Raw genomic sequence first — 20,189 nt, forward strand, 5'->3', positions numbered from 1 at the left:
CTATTCCTCTTCCACGTAAGGCCTGGCTGCGCGTCCTCAGCTTCCACCTGCAGGATGATGGGAAGGCCTCAAAGTGGCTCAATCGATGTAAGGCTCAAATTGCCCAATTAACACATAATCGGCAGGCTGACCCGACTCGCCAAGGCCTACGAGAACACGATATTGCGCGACTTGTAAACTCCCTAATATATACTCGCGTACTTTACGCACTGCCATACGTAAAATTAACGTCATTGCAGCGGTCCCAGCTTGAGCGGCTCCTCCAGCCTGCCACCCATCTGGCTCTAGGGGAACCTCGATATACCCCCTCGCTAAGTTGGAAACTGCTCAGCCGTTCGCGTCATTGTCAGATCGAGTTGATCTTCATTTGGCGACACAACACACTCGTCTCCAGCTTACTTGGCATGGGCGTCTCCTCCTATCCTCACTTCATTACGATGTATCTTCCTTACCCGAGATTACAGCGACATACCCCCCTCGGTATCCCCTCCCTCGCATAACACTTCCTACCATTCTATTCAACGCATCCGCAACCTCACATCCAGGAGGTCATCGAGCTCGAATATGCACTCTTCTCTACCGCTATGGTGATCTAGCAACAGTGATGTACACAGATGCCTCCTCCTCATCCAAAGACGCATGCGGCGTCACAGTAGTTGTTCCTCCTACTACCCGCCCTTGCAGAAAAGATACTCGGCCGTTCCTTCCACCCTGTTTCTTGAGGCTCAAGCAATAACTGACGCAATCTTATCGTTAGCCATTCCTGGTAACCACGTGATCCTCAGCGACAGTCAGGATGCTTTGCGGTTGTTCCTGGAGCAAACGCTTCCTATCAATATGATGCGTGCACTCCACACTCATCAGGCCAAACACACTGGTACTAGCTACGTGCTGGACTGGGTTCCTGGTCACGCAGGCGTCCCGGGCAACGAGCTGGCGCATCAGCTCTCCCGTGCTCCGTCCCAACCGGGAGATCGACTCGGAGACGCCCTGGCCAATCCCTTTCCACCCACCCACGCAGGTGCGACAAGCTCGTCTCCATCCACGCCAGACTGTGCAGCAGTTAGTCAGGGATAGGCAGACTCTTCCATCTCCCTCTCACCTGTTACCCCGGGCAGATCCGGCAAGTCTTATCCGGCAAGCGCAAACGGACAGCCTTCCAACCCCACACATTTTACATCGACTAGAAGGCCATCGCAGCCCTGCACGGTGCTCTAAGTGTCGTGGCTTTCCCAATACGCCGCATGTTCTTTGGGAGTGTTCTGCTTCACAACCATCACTCTCACCTTATCTTAAATCCCTTTCACCTCCTCCCTCTTCTCTCCAAGACTGGCTCGTGCTGCCGGAGGGAACAGACCGAGTGGCCTGGTGGCGAGCTTTGGTGGCTCACGTTCGTCAGGTTCTCCCGTCTGTATAGATAATTTTTTTTCCTTTCAGAATCCTGGACTTGGGGGGTCTTTTTCTTTGTGTGTCAATAAAGTTTACCAACAACAACAACAGAGTGGCCTGGCTCACTGGTGACTTCTGTGCTGCTGGGTGAAGCCAGCGCTAACGTTCGTCATTGGCCTTCTTTTTGCGCATAACGCTCGGGTGGTGACATCCCCCACTGCATTCGTGTGGCACCTTGAGGTTTGACTGCACGGCTTCCATGACGAAGCATATGCGTTGAGTGCCTTTTTTCATTTCTGAGGCACATCTGCTGTGACCTTGGGCAAAGCAGCTCCCATGGTGCTTCCGGCACTTTGGCAATCGCAAACACTGTTGCCAGCTTTTCCGCTCAAGGGGCCATTTAAGGGTCCCTGCAGCACTTATCGCCGACTATTTGCAATGGTTTTTGGGGTAAAGTCTATTGTCCCAGCAATCTCATCCCGCAAGAATTATAAAAATCTGTTCACTATTACCAAAGCCACACGAGATAAAAAATCGCCCATAATTGTTCCCTCTCAGCTCGACCGCGGACTACGGACGAAAGCTGCACGCTCTCTCCCAGGAAGGGGGGTGGCTAGTGGCGCTCTCTTCGGTGGCTTCCAATATATTACGGGCCGGGGAGTTTGTTTTCTCCTTTTCTACTCAACGTGGAGGGGTCTGTGTCCGGTCTGGTGCAACAAAAAAGCAGGTATTGGTGCCTGCTTGCAGTCGCACGTTCAGGCTGGTAGGGCATTTTCGAAGTAATAAACATTTGTTGTCGAGTAGTCTGGTTGAAAGGGAGGTGCTGAGTTTGTCGCTCAAACTCTGCATGCACTCAAAACACAAAAGAAACGCCATAACAGGTTCAGGCATAAAAGAGGCTGGTGCACAGTGTCGACAACGGGGGATCGTCACGGGAAATGCAAGAAATAAACCGCAAAGCTGACCAGCCACAGCTAATAGGGCAGCCACAGCGGCGCATAATGAGGGAAATCGAAGAGAGCATGATTGATTTTTCTGTGTCTTTCTTGGCGGTTGGCAATCTTACCGCTTCACGTACACATGTAATATTTGGCTCGAGTATTCCTGCCAGTGTAATCTAAGCGTTGCACAGGTTTATTTGCAGTGCTCAGAGCATGTTGCATGCTTAATGCCTTTGCATTGAAAATGGACTGGCAATCAATGCATCACTCCAGTGGATGTGGCGTTGGAATGTGCGGTAGCAGTGCTGTTCTTCTGTTGTGATAAATTTGCGTCGCCCTGCCCCCCTGCCCGCTTTTACCGAGGCGTCAGGCCCTTAGCAGCAATGGGGGGGTGCCGGATCTGTGCTAAAGGACCCTACTTCTGCTGGCACAGTCAAAGACCAGAGGGTGCCCGAAACATGTGCAAGCCTGCCCCAAATGGCCAGGCAGAATGTGATTTTGAAAGTGAAATTTTGGAGTGTGTGTTAGGCTGCTCTTGACAGTGGCTTATTGGCCAGCTGGCTGGGGTGTTGCTTTCCGAAAGCGGCTGGTTGTGTCCAGGCATTCTGCAGTACGGTCGGGATAAGTGTGGCCAAGGGGCCATCTTGCATGTCTGCCAATGGGGGTGGTGTCCGGTGGTTGCCCCCAGGGAAAGTGAATGGCATGAGCCAGTGGAACACATGTTGCTCTCTCCACGTGTTGCTCCCCGTGTATAGCAGGTGTTGCACTCTGCCATTCATGTGACAGCAAGTTGCCCTCTGCGTGCTTTGAATCTGCCATTTGTTTTAAGGGTGCCACCTCAAAATGGGCCGCCTTGCGACTGGGACAGTTGGACCATAGAGAGCTTCACACTAACGTGTGCTAGGGGGAAATCTGGCGTCAGTGTCTGGCAAGCCATGCTTCAGCGAGTGTGCTCACATCATGTACTGCCTTGCATTGCCGCCTGTCGTGGCTCGCCAACAGGCTCAAAAGCCGCCTGTGGCGGCCAGAAACAACAGTATTATTTGCAAAAGATTGAACTTGGTTTGTTAACCAAAGGTAGGAGCTCCGAAAGATTTTTTGACATTTCATCCAAGACAAGACCTTTTTGCCTGCTCAGAGCAGTTCCGAGCAGGCAAAAGAAGGGACCAAAGGTTACCGTGTTTTGTTGATTTTGGCTTCAAGAGCGAAAAAAGCCACACAGGAGAGAAACAGTGCCCGCTGCTGTGGCAGAGCCCATGACGGCACGTGACTCTGTGGATGGGACGTGGTTGGGTCTCCTCTCCCTGCCCGTGCTGCAGTGCGTGCCCTTTCCTCCTTCCCCTTGCAGCTGGAGGGCAAGCAGGTGGCGCCGCCGTACAAGCCCAAGCTGGGCACCGAGCGGGACTTTGAGCACTTCGACCCGCAGTTCACCAGCGAGCCTGTGCAGCTGACGCCCGATGATACGTGAGTGGGGCGGGCCTCCTGTGGCGTGCGAGTGGTTTGGTCGACAACTATACCAAAAGGAACAAAATGTAGTTGGCTTAGCTGTACTTTTTTTTTTCTTTCTGGTTCATCAGTCTTGTTATATTCTTCCTGCTTTCAGTGACAAAATCAATCTCAATTTAAAGGTTGTAATTGCAGCTTACTGTTTCAGTTTATTAGTGATTCCAAGAAAGTAGTACAGTAATAATAATACACAGACGAGGGTCTCAAAGTTAAAAACTAAGGGGGTGCTCGATGAATACTAACAAACAATGAATTAGATCAAGCAAACAAGCAACATGTAATACGAGTGAATGGCAATCAATTATACAATAGCTTGGGGTTAGTAATCGATATTAGCTAAGTGACACAACAGGCCGCGAAAAGCAATGCAGAGAAGAAGGGCAAAAATAGTCTGCCCTGATTCTTTGGCTTGTGAGGAGGAAGCTTTATTTACCACCAATCTTCTTTAGTGGTCTCTACTGTGTGTTTGAAATGCTATTATTTCATCATCATCATCACCACCATCACGAGCCTATCTACGCCCACTGCAGGGCCAAGGCCTCTCCTATTATTCTCCAATTACCCCGGTCCTGTGCCAATTGTGACCAATTTATCCCTGCAAACTTCTTGATCTCGTCTGCCTATCTTTCTGCCGCCCCCTGCTACACTTGCCTTCTCTAGGGATCCACTCTGTTACCACCCTTAACGACCAACGGTTATCTTGCCTTCGCATTACATGCCCTGCCCACGTCCATTTCTTCTTCTTAATTTCTACTAGTATGTCTTTAACACGCGTTTGTTCCCTGACCCACTCCGCTCTCTTCTTGTCCCTTAATATTACACCTATCATTTTCCGCTCGATTGCCTTCTGAGTCGTTCTCAATTTAAGGTTGAACCCTCTTCGTGAGCCTCCAAGTTTCTGCCCAGTAGGTGAATACCGGTAAGATGCAGCTGTCATACACTTTCTTCTTCAGGGACAATAGTAGGCTGCTATTCATTATCTGAGAATGTCTGCCATATGCACTCCACCCCATTCTGATCCTTCTAATTATCTCTGCCTCATGGTTGGGATCCGGGGTCACAATTTGGCCTAAGTAGATATATTCTTTTACCACTTCCACTACCTCGCCCCCTATCCCAAACTGCTGTGCTGTCCCGAGGTTATTGATCATTACTTTAGTTTTCTGCATATTAATTTTCAAGCCCACGGTTGTACTCTGTACGTCTAGTGCGGAAAGCATGCTTTGCAATTCGTCCCCCGAGTTACTTAGCAAGACAACGTCATCAGCAGATCTGAGGTTACTGAGGCATTCTCCATTAACCCTTACTCTTACGTGTTCCCAGTCCAATGTTCTGAATACTTCTTGTAAACATGCTGTGAATAACAGTGGAGAGATTGTGTCTCCTTGTCTGACGCCCTTCCTTATAGGTATTTTACTGCTCTCCTTATGAAGGATGATGGTAGCTGTGGACCCATTGTAGATATCCTCTAGTGTTCTTGCATAATGCTCATCTACCCCCTGGTTCCGTAATGCCTGAATGACTGCTGAGGTTTCGACTGAGTCAAATGCTTTCTCATAATCTATGAAGGCTATATATAGGAGTTCAGTATACTCAGCGCACTTCTCTATCTCCTGATTGATCGTGTGAATATGGTCCATTGTCGAATAGCCTTTACGGAACCCTGCTTGTTCTTTAGGTTGACTGAAATCTAAGGTTGCAGAAATTCTGTTAGCGATTACCTTGGAAAGTACCTTGTAGACGACTGACAGTAAGCTGATTGGCCTGTAATTTTTAAAGTCCTTCATGTCACCTTTCTTATGGATAAGGATGATGTTCGTGTTCTTCCAAGGTTCCGGTACACTTGCGGTAATTAGGCGTTGCGTATACAGGTTTGCCAGTTTTTCAAGTACAATTTCTCCGCCATCCTTCAAGACGTCTGCTGTTATCTGATCCTCACCAGGTGCTTTGCCCCCTTTCATTTCTTTCAAAGCCTTCCTTACTTCTTCGGTCGTTACTGGTGGGATGTCTATCTCCTCTGAACTACTTTCTCGTTCGGCATTATCCTGGATGTCCCGGCTAGTGCAAATCCCTATAGAGCTCCTCGGCTACTGTGACTGTTTTATCCCTATTTGTGATGACATTGCCTAGCTTGTCTTTAAGTGCATACATCTGATTTTTCCCCACGCCAAGACGCCTCTTCACTGCTTTCAGGCTACCTCCTTTCTTTACAGCGTATTCGATCCTCTCCATATTATACTTTCATATGTCAGCTGTCTTACGCTTATTGATTAACTTCGATAGCTCCACTAGTTCTATTCATTCAGCTGGGGTGGAGATTGTCATGGTTTGCCATTTCCTAATTAGATCTCGTCTCCTGGGAAAGTTTACCAGTATCCTGTCTAGCCATCGTGCCCCCGACTTCTACTGCACACTCCGTGATAATGCGTGTAAGGTTGTGTGAGGGGCGACGCGGGCCAGCGAGGGCCCGAGACGCGACCAAGGCACTCGAAGGCAGAAAACTAACTTTATTAGCGAGGCAAGACGCCTCGAGGAGCCTCTCAAGCTACTACCGCCGGCCGCGCGCCGCCCACTCGCTCTGCTCGGCTTCGTGCTCGCTTTCGATGTAGCAGGCAGGTGTCCCCGTAGTCTGTGCGCTTGCGGCGCTGGCTTCTGATGTGTCGGGCAGGTGTCGCTAGTAGCCGGTGCGCTGGCTCACATCCAGCTCCTCTCTGTTGGACCAAGTCTCTTTGGTCACGGAAGTGGCACTGCTTGCTGCCTTCATTGCGAGAGGGAATAGTCCTTCAAGCGCTCGGGTAGGCGCCTTTGGCGCTGGGGTCGAGATGAGGGTACCGCCGGAGGCAGGATTGCAGGTCCAGGAGAGGCTGGCGGTTGAGATGGCTCCTTACTAACACTGCGAGAGGTGGAACATTCACACAGAGACAAATTTTGGCTCTTTAGGATGTAGGGCTCGATATAAGGTGGCACATAGTGCTTGAGTTGAGACACGTGGACTACCCTGTCTTGGATCCGATCACGAGGCCCTTGACCAGATATGCGGCTAACGACAAACGTAACAGGCGTTTTCTGGTCAGTGATTTGATATACTCCCTTGAATTTGGGTGCCAACTTTCCAGTACCATCTGTTACAGGCTCTTGGCGGCGCACCCAAACGAACTGGCCGACGTGAAAGGAGTGGTCCCTATGGGATTGATCATACGCTTCCTTTCGTTTCTCTTGGGCTTCCTCAGTATTGCCTGCTGCAGTAGCCCGGTTCTGGGACAACGTTAGGAGGCGGTCTTGCAGTGTCCTTGCTGTGGCGGGACGGTGACGTTGATATGGAAGCTTGGGAACGTATCCGTAAAGTAGTTCAAATGGAGAGAAACAGCTGCTGGCACTGTAGCTTGTGTTAATAGCAAAAGCAGCTTCTTCGAGCTTGTTGTCCCAAGAGGTAGGGTCACTTGGACACAGCTTCCGAAGAACTGAGATTAAAGTCCCGTTGCTTCTCTCTACTAGGCCATTGCTGGCTGCACGGTATGCAACCGAGTAGTGGATCTCTGCGCCATGCATGCGCATGAAGTGCTTGAACTGGTGAGATTCAAAGGCGGCGCCATGATCGCACATGCAGTCATCAGGGCAACCAAACCTAAAGAACACTGACTGCAAATGTGCTATCACCTCTTTGGCTGCTGTTGAAGTCACAGCTGCTGGGATGATGAAGCGTGTGGCGCAGTCAATTACATTTAAAATGTACTTCGTTCCTGCAGCAGCTGGCATGGTGATGTGATCAATGGCAATTAAGGCAAAAGGGGTGTCGGACACTGGCATGAGGCCCATTTTGCCGACACTTTTAGACACTGGGCGGTTGGTGCTCTGGCAGATCTGACATGCTGTGACGTAGCGAGTCACTGAGGGTGCAACGTTTGGCCACCAGTAGCGTTCTCTCACTTTGGCCAGAGTACGGGTTACATCCATGTGGCCTCCACCATCCTGAACAACTTCCAACACAGCTTGGCGCATCTTCGCTGGCACTATGATGGTTTGCGCACCTGTGGTCCCATCGCTATGGTACAAGATGTCATCAATTACGGAAATGTCATGCTCTGGAGATTCTGAAGATGACAGGGAGCGACGAAGATCCTGGCACTCTTCGTCTTCTGCTTGCATAGCTGCTAGAGACTGTGGCTGGTGGAAAACTGCTGCAGATAGTCGCGACAGCATGTCAGCAACCACGTTTTGGCGACCAGGATGGTGCTGTACCGTGAAGTCGAACTCTGTAAGATCCATCAACATGGTGGTAAAACGACGTGAAGGCCTGATGTTGGCTGTCAAGCACGCAACAGTCCAGTTGTCGGTTAACAGGCAAAATTTCTTGCCAAGTAAATAGTGGCGGAACTTAATAGTGACTGCCCAGTGAACACCAATACACTCCCACACGTTACTGTGCAACTTTTTCTCCTCAGCAGTCAGTGCACGACTCGCATATTCAATGACAGTTTCTTTGCCACGCTGCTTCTGGGAAAGCACAGCACCAATTGCTGTTCCAGAGGCATCAGTTGTGACAGTGGTTTGGGCGTCTGGATCGAAATGGCCGAGTACAGGTGCTGTTGTTAGTGCTGTGCGTATTCGTTGAAAAGCTTCATCGCAGTCACTGGTCCAGGCGAACTCTTCAGACCGAATGAGACTCTGCAAGGGGGCTGTGATCCTGGAGAAATTCTTCACAAAACGGCGATAGAAGTTGGCAGTCTGGAGCCATGACAAGACTGCTTTGCTGTTCGCAGGCTGCGGGATTTTCAGGATGGCGTCGACTTTAGCAGGGTCAGGTTGCTTGCCGTTACTGCTCAGAATGAATCCCAGAAACTTGATGGACTCCAAACCAAACTTGCATTTATCAAGTGAAACCTTGAATCCACTGGTGTGGAGTAGACGAAGGACTTCATCAAGTAGTCTCGCAAACTCATTAAAAGTTGGTGCAAAGACCAGAACATCATCCAAGTAGACTCGCACACCACATTTTGAGCAATGTGGCTGTAAGTTGGCAAAAATTGACTGCATGGCATGCTGGAATGTGGCAGGCGCATTCTTCAGCCCGAATGGCATGCGGGTCCACATGAAGGTTCCCTGGTGGGTAACAAAAGCGGTTTTTGCTTGGTCTTCTTCCCGAACACGAACCTGCCAGTACGCAAACTTTAGGTCCAGACAGGCAAAGTACTGTGAACCGGCAATGTCATCCATGATGTCATCGGCATGAGGAAGTGGCTGTACGACGCTCACGGTCATCTTATTTAGGGGCACATAGTTGACACAAAAGCGCTTCTTACTACCTCTGCTGACAACCACTGCGGGGAATGCCCAAGGTCCGAAGACTGGAAGAATGATGCCTTGCCGCAGGAGTGTGCTTGTTTGGGTCTCAAGAAAACGACGGTCTGCAGCCGAGTAGCGGTAGGGGGATCGACTGTATGGCACAGCGTCCGGGAGAAGGTGAATTGAGTGTTCAACACCCTCGTACAAACCCAAGTCATCCTCTCCATGAGCGAACACTTCAGCGTGTTTTAAAAGAATGCTCGTAATTTCCTGTTGTTGAGCTACTGGCAAGTGGCCACCGAGTTGAGCAGCGGGCAAGGATGGGTCAATGCAAACTTCAACTGTTGGAGAAGCAGCTTGCTTGCATTCAGGAGAGGGGCTGTAGTTGTTGGGAACATCCTCTTGGCAAGATAGTGCTAACCACGGCGGCTCATCTGGTCCTGGGAGTGGCAAACACTGGAGTCCTGCTGAGCTGTGGTGTCCAGGCATATGGTGATTGAACAAGGACCCCTGGATCATAACAGCGTTCGACATCCTGGGCAACAGTCGTTCATGGCACCGAACAATCGTTCCTGTGGGTGCGTGGCGAATTTCAGTTGGCATGGGTGGCTGAAACACCAATTGTGCATGGCTTGCAGAAAACCAGTCTTCACCTAATATAAGTGGCACAGCATTATTATGGAGGGCGGCTGCTTCAACCAAGGCGGTGATAGGTCCGACAGAAACCTTCAAACATACGGCACCAGCTGGAGCTACTGTTTCTCCACCGACGACGACTAGAGGGGGTCTAGTCCAGGGCAAGAGGGGCAAAGAGCTGACCAGGCAGCGGGAAACAAGCGTCACTTTCGATCCACTGTCGGGAAATGCATCCACTTGACCAATCCCAGCAATTGTGGTGGTAACAAGGGCACACTGGACCAGTGATCCATCAAGGGTTTCCGAAGGGGTACTGTGGAGAGCTGGGGAAGAATGTGTACTAGACGTTGGAGCGGTAGCTCTAGATGGACACTTGGATGCGAGATGTCCTTTTTGGCGGCATTGGAAGCACACAGCTTCGGCCAAGTTCTGTCCAGGACGGTAGGCAGGAGCGCCATGTTTAGCGGAGATGGTGTGGTATCGGAACTCTTGCTGGTCTGGTGGCAAGGCTGAAATTCGCTGTGGCCGGCTCGTTCTGTCTGACACAGCCTGAGGATTCATGTACGCTGAGTTGCGGGAAGGCGACTGTAGGCTTGGAGTGGGTGGTGTGGCGTTTAGATACCCTGGGCGTGAAAATGGAATGGCCGAATGGCTCAGTGTTTGATCAAGCTGAGTGACAATGTCCATATATGCTGCGACGGTCGCTGGTCGTTGTGCTGCTATAGTAGTGGCCAGGTACGAGTCGGCAATGCCTTGAAGGGCGTACTCTATGCGCTGAGTGTCCGAGAGAGTGACTGGGCATCCAGAGATGAGCTTCAGCTTTGCCAGAGAGTAGTTGACAAGATTCTCTTCGTGTGCTTGCACGCGACAAGTTACTGCTTGTTGCCACTGCAGCAAGGTCTGCTTGGCGCTGAATTGATCTAGGAACGCTTGCCTGAACGTTTCCCACGTCGGGCATTGACGACCAATGACGGCTTTCCAATCAGCGGCCGCTCCACGAAGTTTGCCCATGGCGACGGCGAGTAGTGTTGAAGGCTGCCACGAAGCAAGGTTTTGAGTTCGCTCCAACTCTTCAATCCAGTGGGACGCTGAAATGCCGCCGTCCCCACTGTAAGTAGGAAGCGATGCGGACAGGTCTGGAAGAGTTGTGACTTGAACAGGGACTGCAGCGCGTTGCGACACATGAAGGAGCTGCTGAAGTAAACCTGTCAGCAACTCGGTAGTTTGTGCTGCATCTGAGCTCGGCGGAGGCGGTGCTGTGTCAGGGCGCTGGGTGGACGCCGCGGAGTCTGGGGAAGTGGGCGTGGCTGAGCGGTTTTGAGCGATGTCGGCGATAAGGCGGTTTATTACTTCTTCCTTCGGCCCGGTAGCGTCCAGATTTCGGCGAGCCAACTCTTCACGGAGATAATCTGCTGTAAAGCCTGCGAGGTCCTCTGGCGTAGCCTCGTTCCAATTCACGAGCGGCATGGCGGTACAAGGCAGCAACTGGTTACGAGACGAGAGGGCGAGTAGGGCGAACGGTTTGGGCACTGAAGGCAGGTTACTTCATCGGGCGGGCAGGCGCCAACACGACAGTCGGCGAAACACAGGGCGAAGCGCGAAATGGCTCCGGCGAAGTGGGCGGTAGCACTTGCACACGGAGGGAGCGCTGGGCGACGAAACTTCACGGGGCGCTGCTCCGGGCACGGTTCGGGGTCGACTGCGCCAGTTGTGAGGGGCGACGCGGGCCAGCGAGGGCCCGAGACGCGACCAAGGCACTCGAAGGCAGAAAACTAACTTTATTAGCGAGGCAAGACGCCTCGAGGAGCCTCTCAAGCTACTACCGCCGGCCGCGCGCCGCACACTCGCTCTGCTCGGCTTCGTGCTCGCTTTCGATGTAGCAGGCAGGTGTCCCCGTAGTCTGTGCGCTTGCGGCGCTGGCTTCTGATGTGTCGGGCAGGTGTCGCTAGTAGCCGGTGCGCTGGCTCACAGTTGTCGCTGGCTTCCTGTGTCGTAAGCTCGGCTTCCTCAGTAAGAGCTGAATATCGGTTCTGCAGCGCGATCCTGAATTCTTCTGCTTTACGTCTTCCGGTTGGCTCATTTATCGGCTTTTTTCGTACTAGCTTGTTGCGGTCCCTCCTCAAATCTAGCCTAGTTCGAGATCTTACCATGCGGTGGTCACTACACCTTACCCTTCCGAGCACTTCCACATCCTGCACGACGCCAGGGTTATCGCATAATATGAAGTCTATTTCATTTTTATGGTCCCCATTCGGGCTACTCCACGTCCACTTCTGGCTCTCCCGTTTGCAGAAGAAGGTGTTCATGATGCGTAGATTATTCCGTTCTGCGAACTCGACTAGTAGGTTCCCCCTGCTATTTCTACAGCCCAGACCATAGTTCCCCACTGCCTTGTCTCCAGCCTGATTCCTGCCTACTTTAGCATTGAAGTCTCCCATAACTACGGTATTACTGTGTTTTTATTTTAGCCATTGCTGATTCCACATCTTCATAGAAGCGTTCCACTACCTGGTCGTCGTGGCTGGATGTGGGGGCATAGCCCTGTACCACCTTGAGCTTGTACCTCTTATTGAGCCTAATTACAAGACCTGCTGCCCTTTCGTTAATGCTATAGTATTGTTCAATGTTGCCGGCTATGCTTTTGTTGACTAGAAATTCCACTGCCAGTTCCCTTCTGTGCTCTAGACCACGGTAACATAGGACGTGTCCATTTTTCAGCACCGTAAGGGCTTCACCTGTCCCCCTAACCTCAGTAAGCCCTATGACATCCCATTTGATGCCCTTTAATTCCTCGAACAACACCTCTAGACTCGCTTCACTAGATAAGGTTCTCGTGTTAAACGTTGCCAGGTTCAGATTCCAATGGGGGCCTGTCCGGGTCCAGGTATTCTTAGCACCCTCTGCTGCGTCACAGGTCTAACTGCCGCCATGGTCAGTTGCTTCGCAGCCACTGGAGACTGAGGGCCGTGGGTTAATTGGCGTATTCATGGGAGGTTGTGGCCGTTACTACACCAGGGTGGCCAATCCTGCTCTGGTGAGGGAGTGCATTGCCGGCAATGGTCACCGGGGTCAGGCTGCACCCCAAGCCCTATCTACAATTCCATAATTGCATTTTTTTTTGGGGGGGGGGGGGAATTGTTTGGCACCGGGATTCGAACCACGGTCTTTCTGCATGCGAGGCGGATGCTCCACCTCTACGCTCTACCTCTACGCCACCGCTGCCCCTCACGGCGGTGCGGCGGTGGCATAGACACGTAAATACACGGCGGAGTAGATACACGGCGGGGGATTAACGCGGCTCTGGAAGTTTCGAAATTAGAATTCCTACGCACCGGGCCCAGTGGCCCACTGAGGAAGAAGAAAATAAAGAGTTGCGTGGGGGCACATACCGTAACATTGTTCTGTACACACGCAGCTTATTTTCTTTCCGCAGCAGAGACTGAGCTGGGTCCAGGGAGCTTTGCGAACGCAAATGCCTTCCTGCTTTCTGAGTTGGCCTTTAAATACACGGCGGGGGATTAATTCGAGCAAGTTCCAGTGCACTGGGTATGTTCAGCAGTAGGCCATCTTTATTGTGAATGCACAGGTCAAGTGCCAGGCAGTTCACACCTGCAGGGAGAGAGCGAGGTGGGTTTTGGAAAAATTGCTCCCAAACAGTTGTGGACAGACCAGCAGTTGCTGCAGCCGCACAGTGTGGTCAGACGTTGGTCGCCAAATGCAGCTTTGTCACCTGCCATGTTGGATGGCTGAGGTAGCCTCCATGGGCTTCCCAGGATTGACACACGATTGCACTAAACCCCTTCACGGGGCATTTATAGACTGAGTACAAACCGCAGCCCTGATAAAAGCATTACAGGAGCAAGGAGTAGAAGAGACCTACATAATACTTCTGGACCACATAAATAAGGGACGTACGGGCAGGATAACCTTTCACAAGCAAAGTGATCAAGTCTGAGAAGGGGCATCAAAGTCAAAGGGGTGTCAAGCAAATTCTGAGAAGGGGCGTCACGTACAAAGATACTACAACTGGCGTGGGTTCTGTGCAATGAAGGAAAGGACCAAGGCACAGGTGGATGGGATTTTGCTCATTTTGAGAAACTGGCCCATCAAGTGCACGAGTTTCTGTGGCAGAGGACAAGAATGGAACACCACGCGGACTTTCGATTGGCCGACGGGTTTGTGTCGCCGTTGCCGTCGTGTGACAAGGCGGTCTGCCAACTCGGAAGTCAACGTTGCCGCGTGTCATCGTCGTGTCGGCCTACCCAACGCACCTTAACGAGAAGCGTGGTAATAAGGTAAAAAAAATATGGACAAACATGATAGCATTAAGTGTGCTGCAGGAAGTGCTAATTAACCAAAGGCGCTGCCGAGACCCGTCGACGCTGAACAGATGACGCTTCTTTTCGCCGAAAGTGAGAGAAGTCGTCCAGTTGCAAGATTTCTGCTTGTGACGCACATGGGAGAATCGGTGACGTTTATGGGGAAGTAGGTGGAGTGCAAAAACACACAGGAAAGGGTGGGAATGCTGCAGCAAACATTGCAACAAAAGTTTGAGCTTTCCGCTTCACGTAAAAATGTTATACTTTTCACAGGTGACGTTGACCACCCAACCTAACGATTGCGCTGCTTCATTTAGTGTGCTCAAGATGCCTTTCAGGACCCCTTTAAGGTAGCGTGACGGGGGCTCGCGAGAAATAGCTCACCACCAATGCCTTCCTCATAATTCGCGTTATTATTGCCTTGCTTCTCCAGCCCCTGCGGTGGGGCGCACTACTAGTTGCAGCAGGCACATTGGCGAAAAAAAAAAAATTGTGGAAAGGGAGGCAATCCTCTCCCAGCAGTTGCAGCCCTTGCAGGGTGTGTCCGAGTGTCGAGTGCTTTAGCAGTGCTGCCCTTGTGGGTGCAAGTGCCACGAACTGGCATCTCGTCGCACAGTAACTCATTCTACATTTTACGCGCAAACATTACGGCACCACAATACAGTGGTGCAGGGTAACGTACGGAGTGGACCCTGTATCCTGCCTTGTGGCCACAACCAGGAAATGGCACCTAGACGGGATTTGTGCGCAGTTCTATCTGCAGGCAGTGGGAATTGCCCTCGGCGGAGCCTTTCAGAGTGATGGGCAGTGGCTGAGGCCTGCAGTGGGCAGCACGCTGCAAACAGCATTGGTCGTTGCCGGGAACGTTTTGTTCCACTCGCCCCCATGCAAGGGGAGGAGTGCCGTGGGTGCTCACCGGCCCGTTTCCTGCCCTGTTCCAGGAGAGTCATCTCGAAGATTGACCAGTCGGAGTTCGAGGGGTTCGAGTACGTCAACCCGCTGCTCATGTCTCTGGAGGACTGCGTGTAGCCACCGCCCGTGTGGCCTGGCTCGGTGTTTGCGTTTGCAGCCTCCTGTGGCCGCACGTGGAGGCAGCTCGCATGCGGCCTCTCCTCGAGGAGGGCTGTGTAAGCGTACGGGGTGGGGCCTCCGGTAAGCACGCACTTGTAGGACCAAGCCAGCTCAAATCGCATTTGCCCGCTCATGTTCTAGAATCTGGTCAAAGCTGCCGCTGTCTGAGGGATGCTTGCGGTATGTTGGAGCGGCAGCTCTGAAAAAGAAGTGAGGGTAATGACAGACCTGTCTTTTGAGCAGGTGACGACAGATTTGCACTGGCTTGCTTACGTGGACCACACACTGCAAGGGTGGCCTTCTTTTAAAGCTGAAAGAGCCCCCTCAGATATTTTTTGTCTCGAGCCTGGCGTAGTCGCATTCACAAAGGTGTGACGCGTTGAGTAGCCAAAGTTCACACGGCATTGCTGTTGCTTTTCACTCTCTCTCCTCCCACGTTTTAGAAGTGACGAGTGGGCATCTTTTGTTATGGTGCACCAGATAGCTGACAGGTGCGTGTTTTGTTTAGGCTCTGTGGAGGCCAGTACTTGATCCCTGCTTTTTGCTGTTGATACTTAAGGCAGCCTTTGTTGTGCCCTTCAAGGAGGGCACTTGTTTCGAATTGCCCACGGCGTGCAGGCACTTTGAGGGCGCATTGGCTGCTGCGGGAACCCTGCGAGGCCATGTGCTATGCTGGGTCACTTGCCTCGTGCTTCATATCATTGATTGTGGAGACTGCCAGCAGCACAGCGCTTCCCCTTGTGCGCATTTCTCTGGTGCTGGCCCAGTGGCTGCGCCGTTCTTTGGGGTCCACTGCTGCTGCCGTGTGTGCAGGGGCCACTTTTGAGAGAGCAGCTGTATCGTGCAGCGTACGTCGTAGTATTAGGCATGTCTACCGCCATGTCCCGAGGCCGTCCGGCAGTAGCGTGTCCTTGTCAATCCCCCCCTTCTCGTTCATCACTGGTGGGCAACACCTGGTGCTCAGGTGAACCAGCCTTGGTAGCCTCAGCCTTGACCATTCCTTTTGTACCATCTTAGTTCCAGACAACTGGCTTTTTGGGCAGCTTTTACGCCCACATTTGGGCTGGCCGGGAATGATGGCGCTTCCCCGTTTTAGACCTTTTAGAGGATGCCTTTTTCTAGAGTCAGTGCTTCGGAGTGTGGGAAGGAGCCATTGTGCACCCTCTGGCCTAGCGTAATCGGTGTTTCGGCAGCTGGCAGCATTGCTGCCCTCATTCTGGGTGAAGCACTCCCTGCCAAGTGGAGCAAGTGGGGTTTTTTATCACTGCGTACGGTCCGCTTTTCTCACTGCTTGGTGCCTGCAGGTTGTAGTGTCCAATTAGCCAACCTTTAATCTCGTGCTAACGCTATTTCTCAACCTTGCCAAAAAGTAAGCACCTAGGAGCTGGTGGGAATGATGCATTTATAGAAGCGCCAAGTGCTAGGCCAGGTCTAGGAGGGGGCGCAAGCAGAGAGGCCGTCCCTCCCTGCCATGCATGTACGTGCAGGGCACTGACGCGAAATAGTTCACTCCTTTAGTTTTATCACCTAGGAAAGCGTTCTCATGACCATTCCAACTAGGAGAGTGGCTGCCATTTTCTCGCTGGGCAGGCAAAAGGCTGATGCGTGCCTCTCTGCTCTCACTGAGCTTTGTGAAATAAACTGACTGCCACCTACAGGTTGTCGCAAGGCGAGTCTTGGAAATCTGCTGGGAGTAGTGTGCAGGGAGCTCTCACAGGGCACGAAACCTTTGTTTTACCATTCATGCTAAGGCATGTCAGGTGCGCTTTGCAAGGGAAGAGGGGGAAATGGGTTGTAATGTAGGGCTTTTCTCTTCGTTAGTTTCGAACTTTGTGTCCCAAGGAAATAACAGAGAAGAAGCCTGGTCGTCAGAAAAAGTGCTTCCTTTTTCGTCATCCGAGTAAAAAGAACTTGCTGTTAATGCGCACTGTTGGCCGTTTTGTACGTTCTGTTTACAGCAGAGACGAGGCTGGTGCAGTGCTGCATTGTTGGAAGGTAAACGCTCGGAAGCGTTCTGCCGGGCGCTCTGGGCGTGGCAGGTCCCTAGTGCAGGTTGCTGCTGCAAGCACTGTGTGCCCAGGCACGTGCTGTCCTCTTGCTGACTTAGCGAGTTCAAAGTGTTCTCCTTTTCGGCTCCCAGGTGGGAAAGGTGCCACTGATCCGTCAATCGCCACACGACAAAAGCTTTGGCCCTGTGGCCGTTCCAATGATTGTGATGACGTCTTTGTCAACAACCTCATTTTTGTCACAGGGGCCTCACCGCTGCCGTAAGCTTTTGTTGTGTGGCGTGCGGAGCCCGTGGAAGCTCCCACTGCTTAGGGAAGGCATGCCTTATTTTCTGCCTCGACCGCAAAGTATTTATGACTGGAGCGTATGTCGCGTTTCCATTCCTTATCCGTCGTGATTTATACTCGCCACTTTGTTATTCACTGTTGCATCATTTTTGCTGTTATTTTTGGGTTGTGTTTTGTGCTTGGCAACTGTCGAACTGCAGCTGTGGACGACTGCTGCCACGTGCCTTTTTCATTTCCTTGTGCGCACCATCCGATGCGCTGCCAGGCTGTCATCCCTGGTGCATCATTGTGCTCTGTTCAGTCCACTCTTGTGAGGGGCTGTTGTGCGAATCCCTGCATATTTCGGGCTGTAGTGGCCTCATTCCCTGTGCTGTTTAGCGTTCGTTTTTATTATAACCTGCGCAGCACAAACACACCACCCTACCCTTGTACAAGAACCGATTTTGCCATGTTTTCATTCAACAGATCTCTATAACTGTCCCCACACGTTTGGGCGAGGGAGGCGACGTTAGGGCAGACGACCAGCCTTTCATGCTGTGCGCAGTTCACCTGGCTACTTGTGCATGAAGCATGCCCCGCATTTTTCATTCCTTGTTTTCTCCCCATGAGAATCTGCGTGGGTCACCTCACGCTGTTTTGACTGGACCAGAACACCGAATAGTGACAGCACCTGGTCTTGGCAGCTATGGTTGAACACAGTAATGCTTGGTTCTGCGCAAATCGTGCGCTCCCCCTGCCTATGGAATGCATGTTAGAATGCTGGCACCCGAGGAGCCCCAAGCCCCTAACGAGGCCCTGCCCTGGTCATGGGGGGGAGCAGTTTTGGTTTGTGTCGACCACAGAGCCTTGGCACACCCCCACAGCATGTTTAACTGTACTGGCTGTGATTGTTTTCAACAACTTTGCAGCAGCATTTCGGAAGCGTGCCAGACTCTGTCTGTTGGCCCCTGGCAGTATCACCGCATGCTTGTAGCTGGTGACGATTGACGGCCGTGTGTCACTCTGAACGAGCCAGTTATTCATTTAAAATGCAGACACACCAAAAGAACTTGCAGCATGGTCAGTCCAGTGTGTCATTTATTTCTTTCTGTATCAAATATTTGCCCTGCCTCCCTCCCCCCTTCCCCCTCCTCTTTCTGATGTGCAAAAGTATGAAAATATGCTGAGTCTTCTGATCCCATTATGAGTGCTGACTAGTGTTGTGCGAACACTGCTCACTGTTTGGCGACTTTTGGGAACCGCAGACGGGGAGGCCTTATTTGGCACAAAACTTTTTCCCCTTGCGTGCTGTGTGCAACCTCCCGTCTTCCTCCAAGTGAGCGCTCTCATAACCGCAGGCCTACTGGGTGTATAACCGTGCTCGTGCTTGCGAACAACGCGAGAAAGGCGTGCTTGGTGTTTGTTGTCGCAGGCGTGTCTTGCTTGTTGATTGTGCGTACCTGTTGCTGCCCGGCGACTGCACCGTGCGCGTTACAGCCGTGGTGGTGCCCTTATGGCGCGTGTGCGCCAACTGCTGCTGTGTAGCTGTTATATTAATGCTCTGTAGCTATACTGACCCCGAAATAAAAGAGTATTGTACAGAGGTGACCGTCACACCATAGGCTTTGTTGTGGGCTCTGTTCGCACGTTCGACTCATTCCAGGGGGACTGGCCCCTGGCATTTCGTACCCTTATTAACAAACATGAGGGAAGTCTTAACTAAGTGCATTGCTACGGTGAGAACTTGGTTGGTGATAGAATTGTGGGGGCACAATTCAGAGTTCCTAAAAGGTACATTTCAAGTGGTGACGTAGTTCAGATTGCCAGGCATCTGGCATGCACAAAAACTAACAGCCTGCCTTCAGCCCACTACAACTCACCAGAAAGAACTTGGAATTCCACTCCTGAACAGATGACTGCTTGAGCGAGGCAGGTATCGTGGTGTCATGAAGGAATGTGGAGTTATTTGCTCTTTGGAAGGGATGAACGGAGAATGGGACGAGAGCTGATAGGTGCACACACAACTGACATGGGGTGCTGAATACGGTGTTTCTTCTTCTGAAAAAAGGGAATGGTCGCAATGTGGAGAGGAGTCTGCAACATGGCCTCGCAATCTGGCACGTAGTACAAGACAGGAGCAACGCCAACCGTCCAGCGTCGCAACCACGCCACTTCGCTAACTATGCGCATGGTGGGCCGAGTCGCAAGAGATGGACGAGGACCACCTCTTTGGGCGGTCGTGGACCCTGGCCGCGTGTTGTGCATCCTGTTGAGACCGAGAGGATAGGGCCACCTCTGTGTGCTTCTGCGCACTGTGCAGAAGCAAGCACTGGGCTGCTTCCGTCATTCGCACTCCCGAAAGCCGGAAGAGCCAGGGATGCACAAGGTGCCATTGCCACCCACCTCATTAGCCAACAACCAGACTGATTCGGGTGAACTCCAGCCGGCCACACGGGGCTGAGGCAGCTGGCCTGCAAGAGCACAGAGAGAAACCACCCCCGGCTTGAAAATGTGCCGCACCAGAGAAGCTCCGCTCCAGTGCCACCTGCAACCTAAGCATTGCACAACGAACGGGCAAGTGTGACCACAGTTCCTGCAATGGAGCACCATGTCTAATTCAGGGACGGAGCCTGATATGCATCCTACCCAGGTGCCCCCCGGTCGTTCAAACTGCAAGCACGGTGTTATGATCGTTGTACGTTGGTGCGAAATCCATCCTCCATAGCCTTCCGTCGTCCAGGTGCCCACTCATCGATGAGCGACGCTGACGC

At 51.9% G+C, this 20,189-nt stretch overlaps 1 protein-coding gene across 3 annotated transcripts in view; it reads left to right on the top strand.

Moving 5' to 3' along the window:
- Apkc (protein kinase C iota type) overlaps positions 1-19,037 on the top strand; it is a 58,165-nt gene extending 39,128 nt beyond the window's left edge. For all 3 annotated transcript variants that reach the window (XM_077675720.1, XM_077675721.1, XM_077675722.1), the window contains 2 exons: positions 3,679-3,794; positions 15,016-19,037. In XM_077675720.1, the coding sequence (XP_077531846.1) occupies positions 3,679-3,794; positions 15,016-15,103 (204 nt within the window). In that variant the 3' untranslated portion in view covers positions 15,104-19,037. The remainder of the gene's footprint in view (positions 1-3,678; positions 3,795-15,015) is intronic.
- Positions 19,038-20,189: the final 1,152 nt, after the last annotated feature.

Source organism: Haemaphysalis longicornis, unplaced genomic scaffold (assembly GCF_048455015.1).
Source record: "Haemaphysalis longicornis isolate Haplotype H1 unplaced genomic scaffold, Haemaphysalis longicornis Haplotype H1 scaffold_7, whole genome shotgun sequence".
NCBI classification, from domain to species: Eukaryota; Metazoa; Arthropoda; class Arachnida; order Ixodida; family Ixodidae; genus Haemaphysalis; species Haemaphysalis longicornis.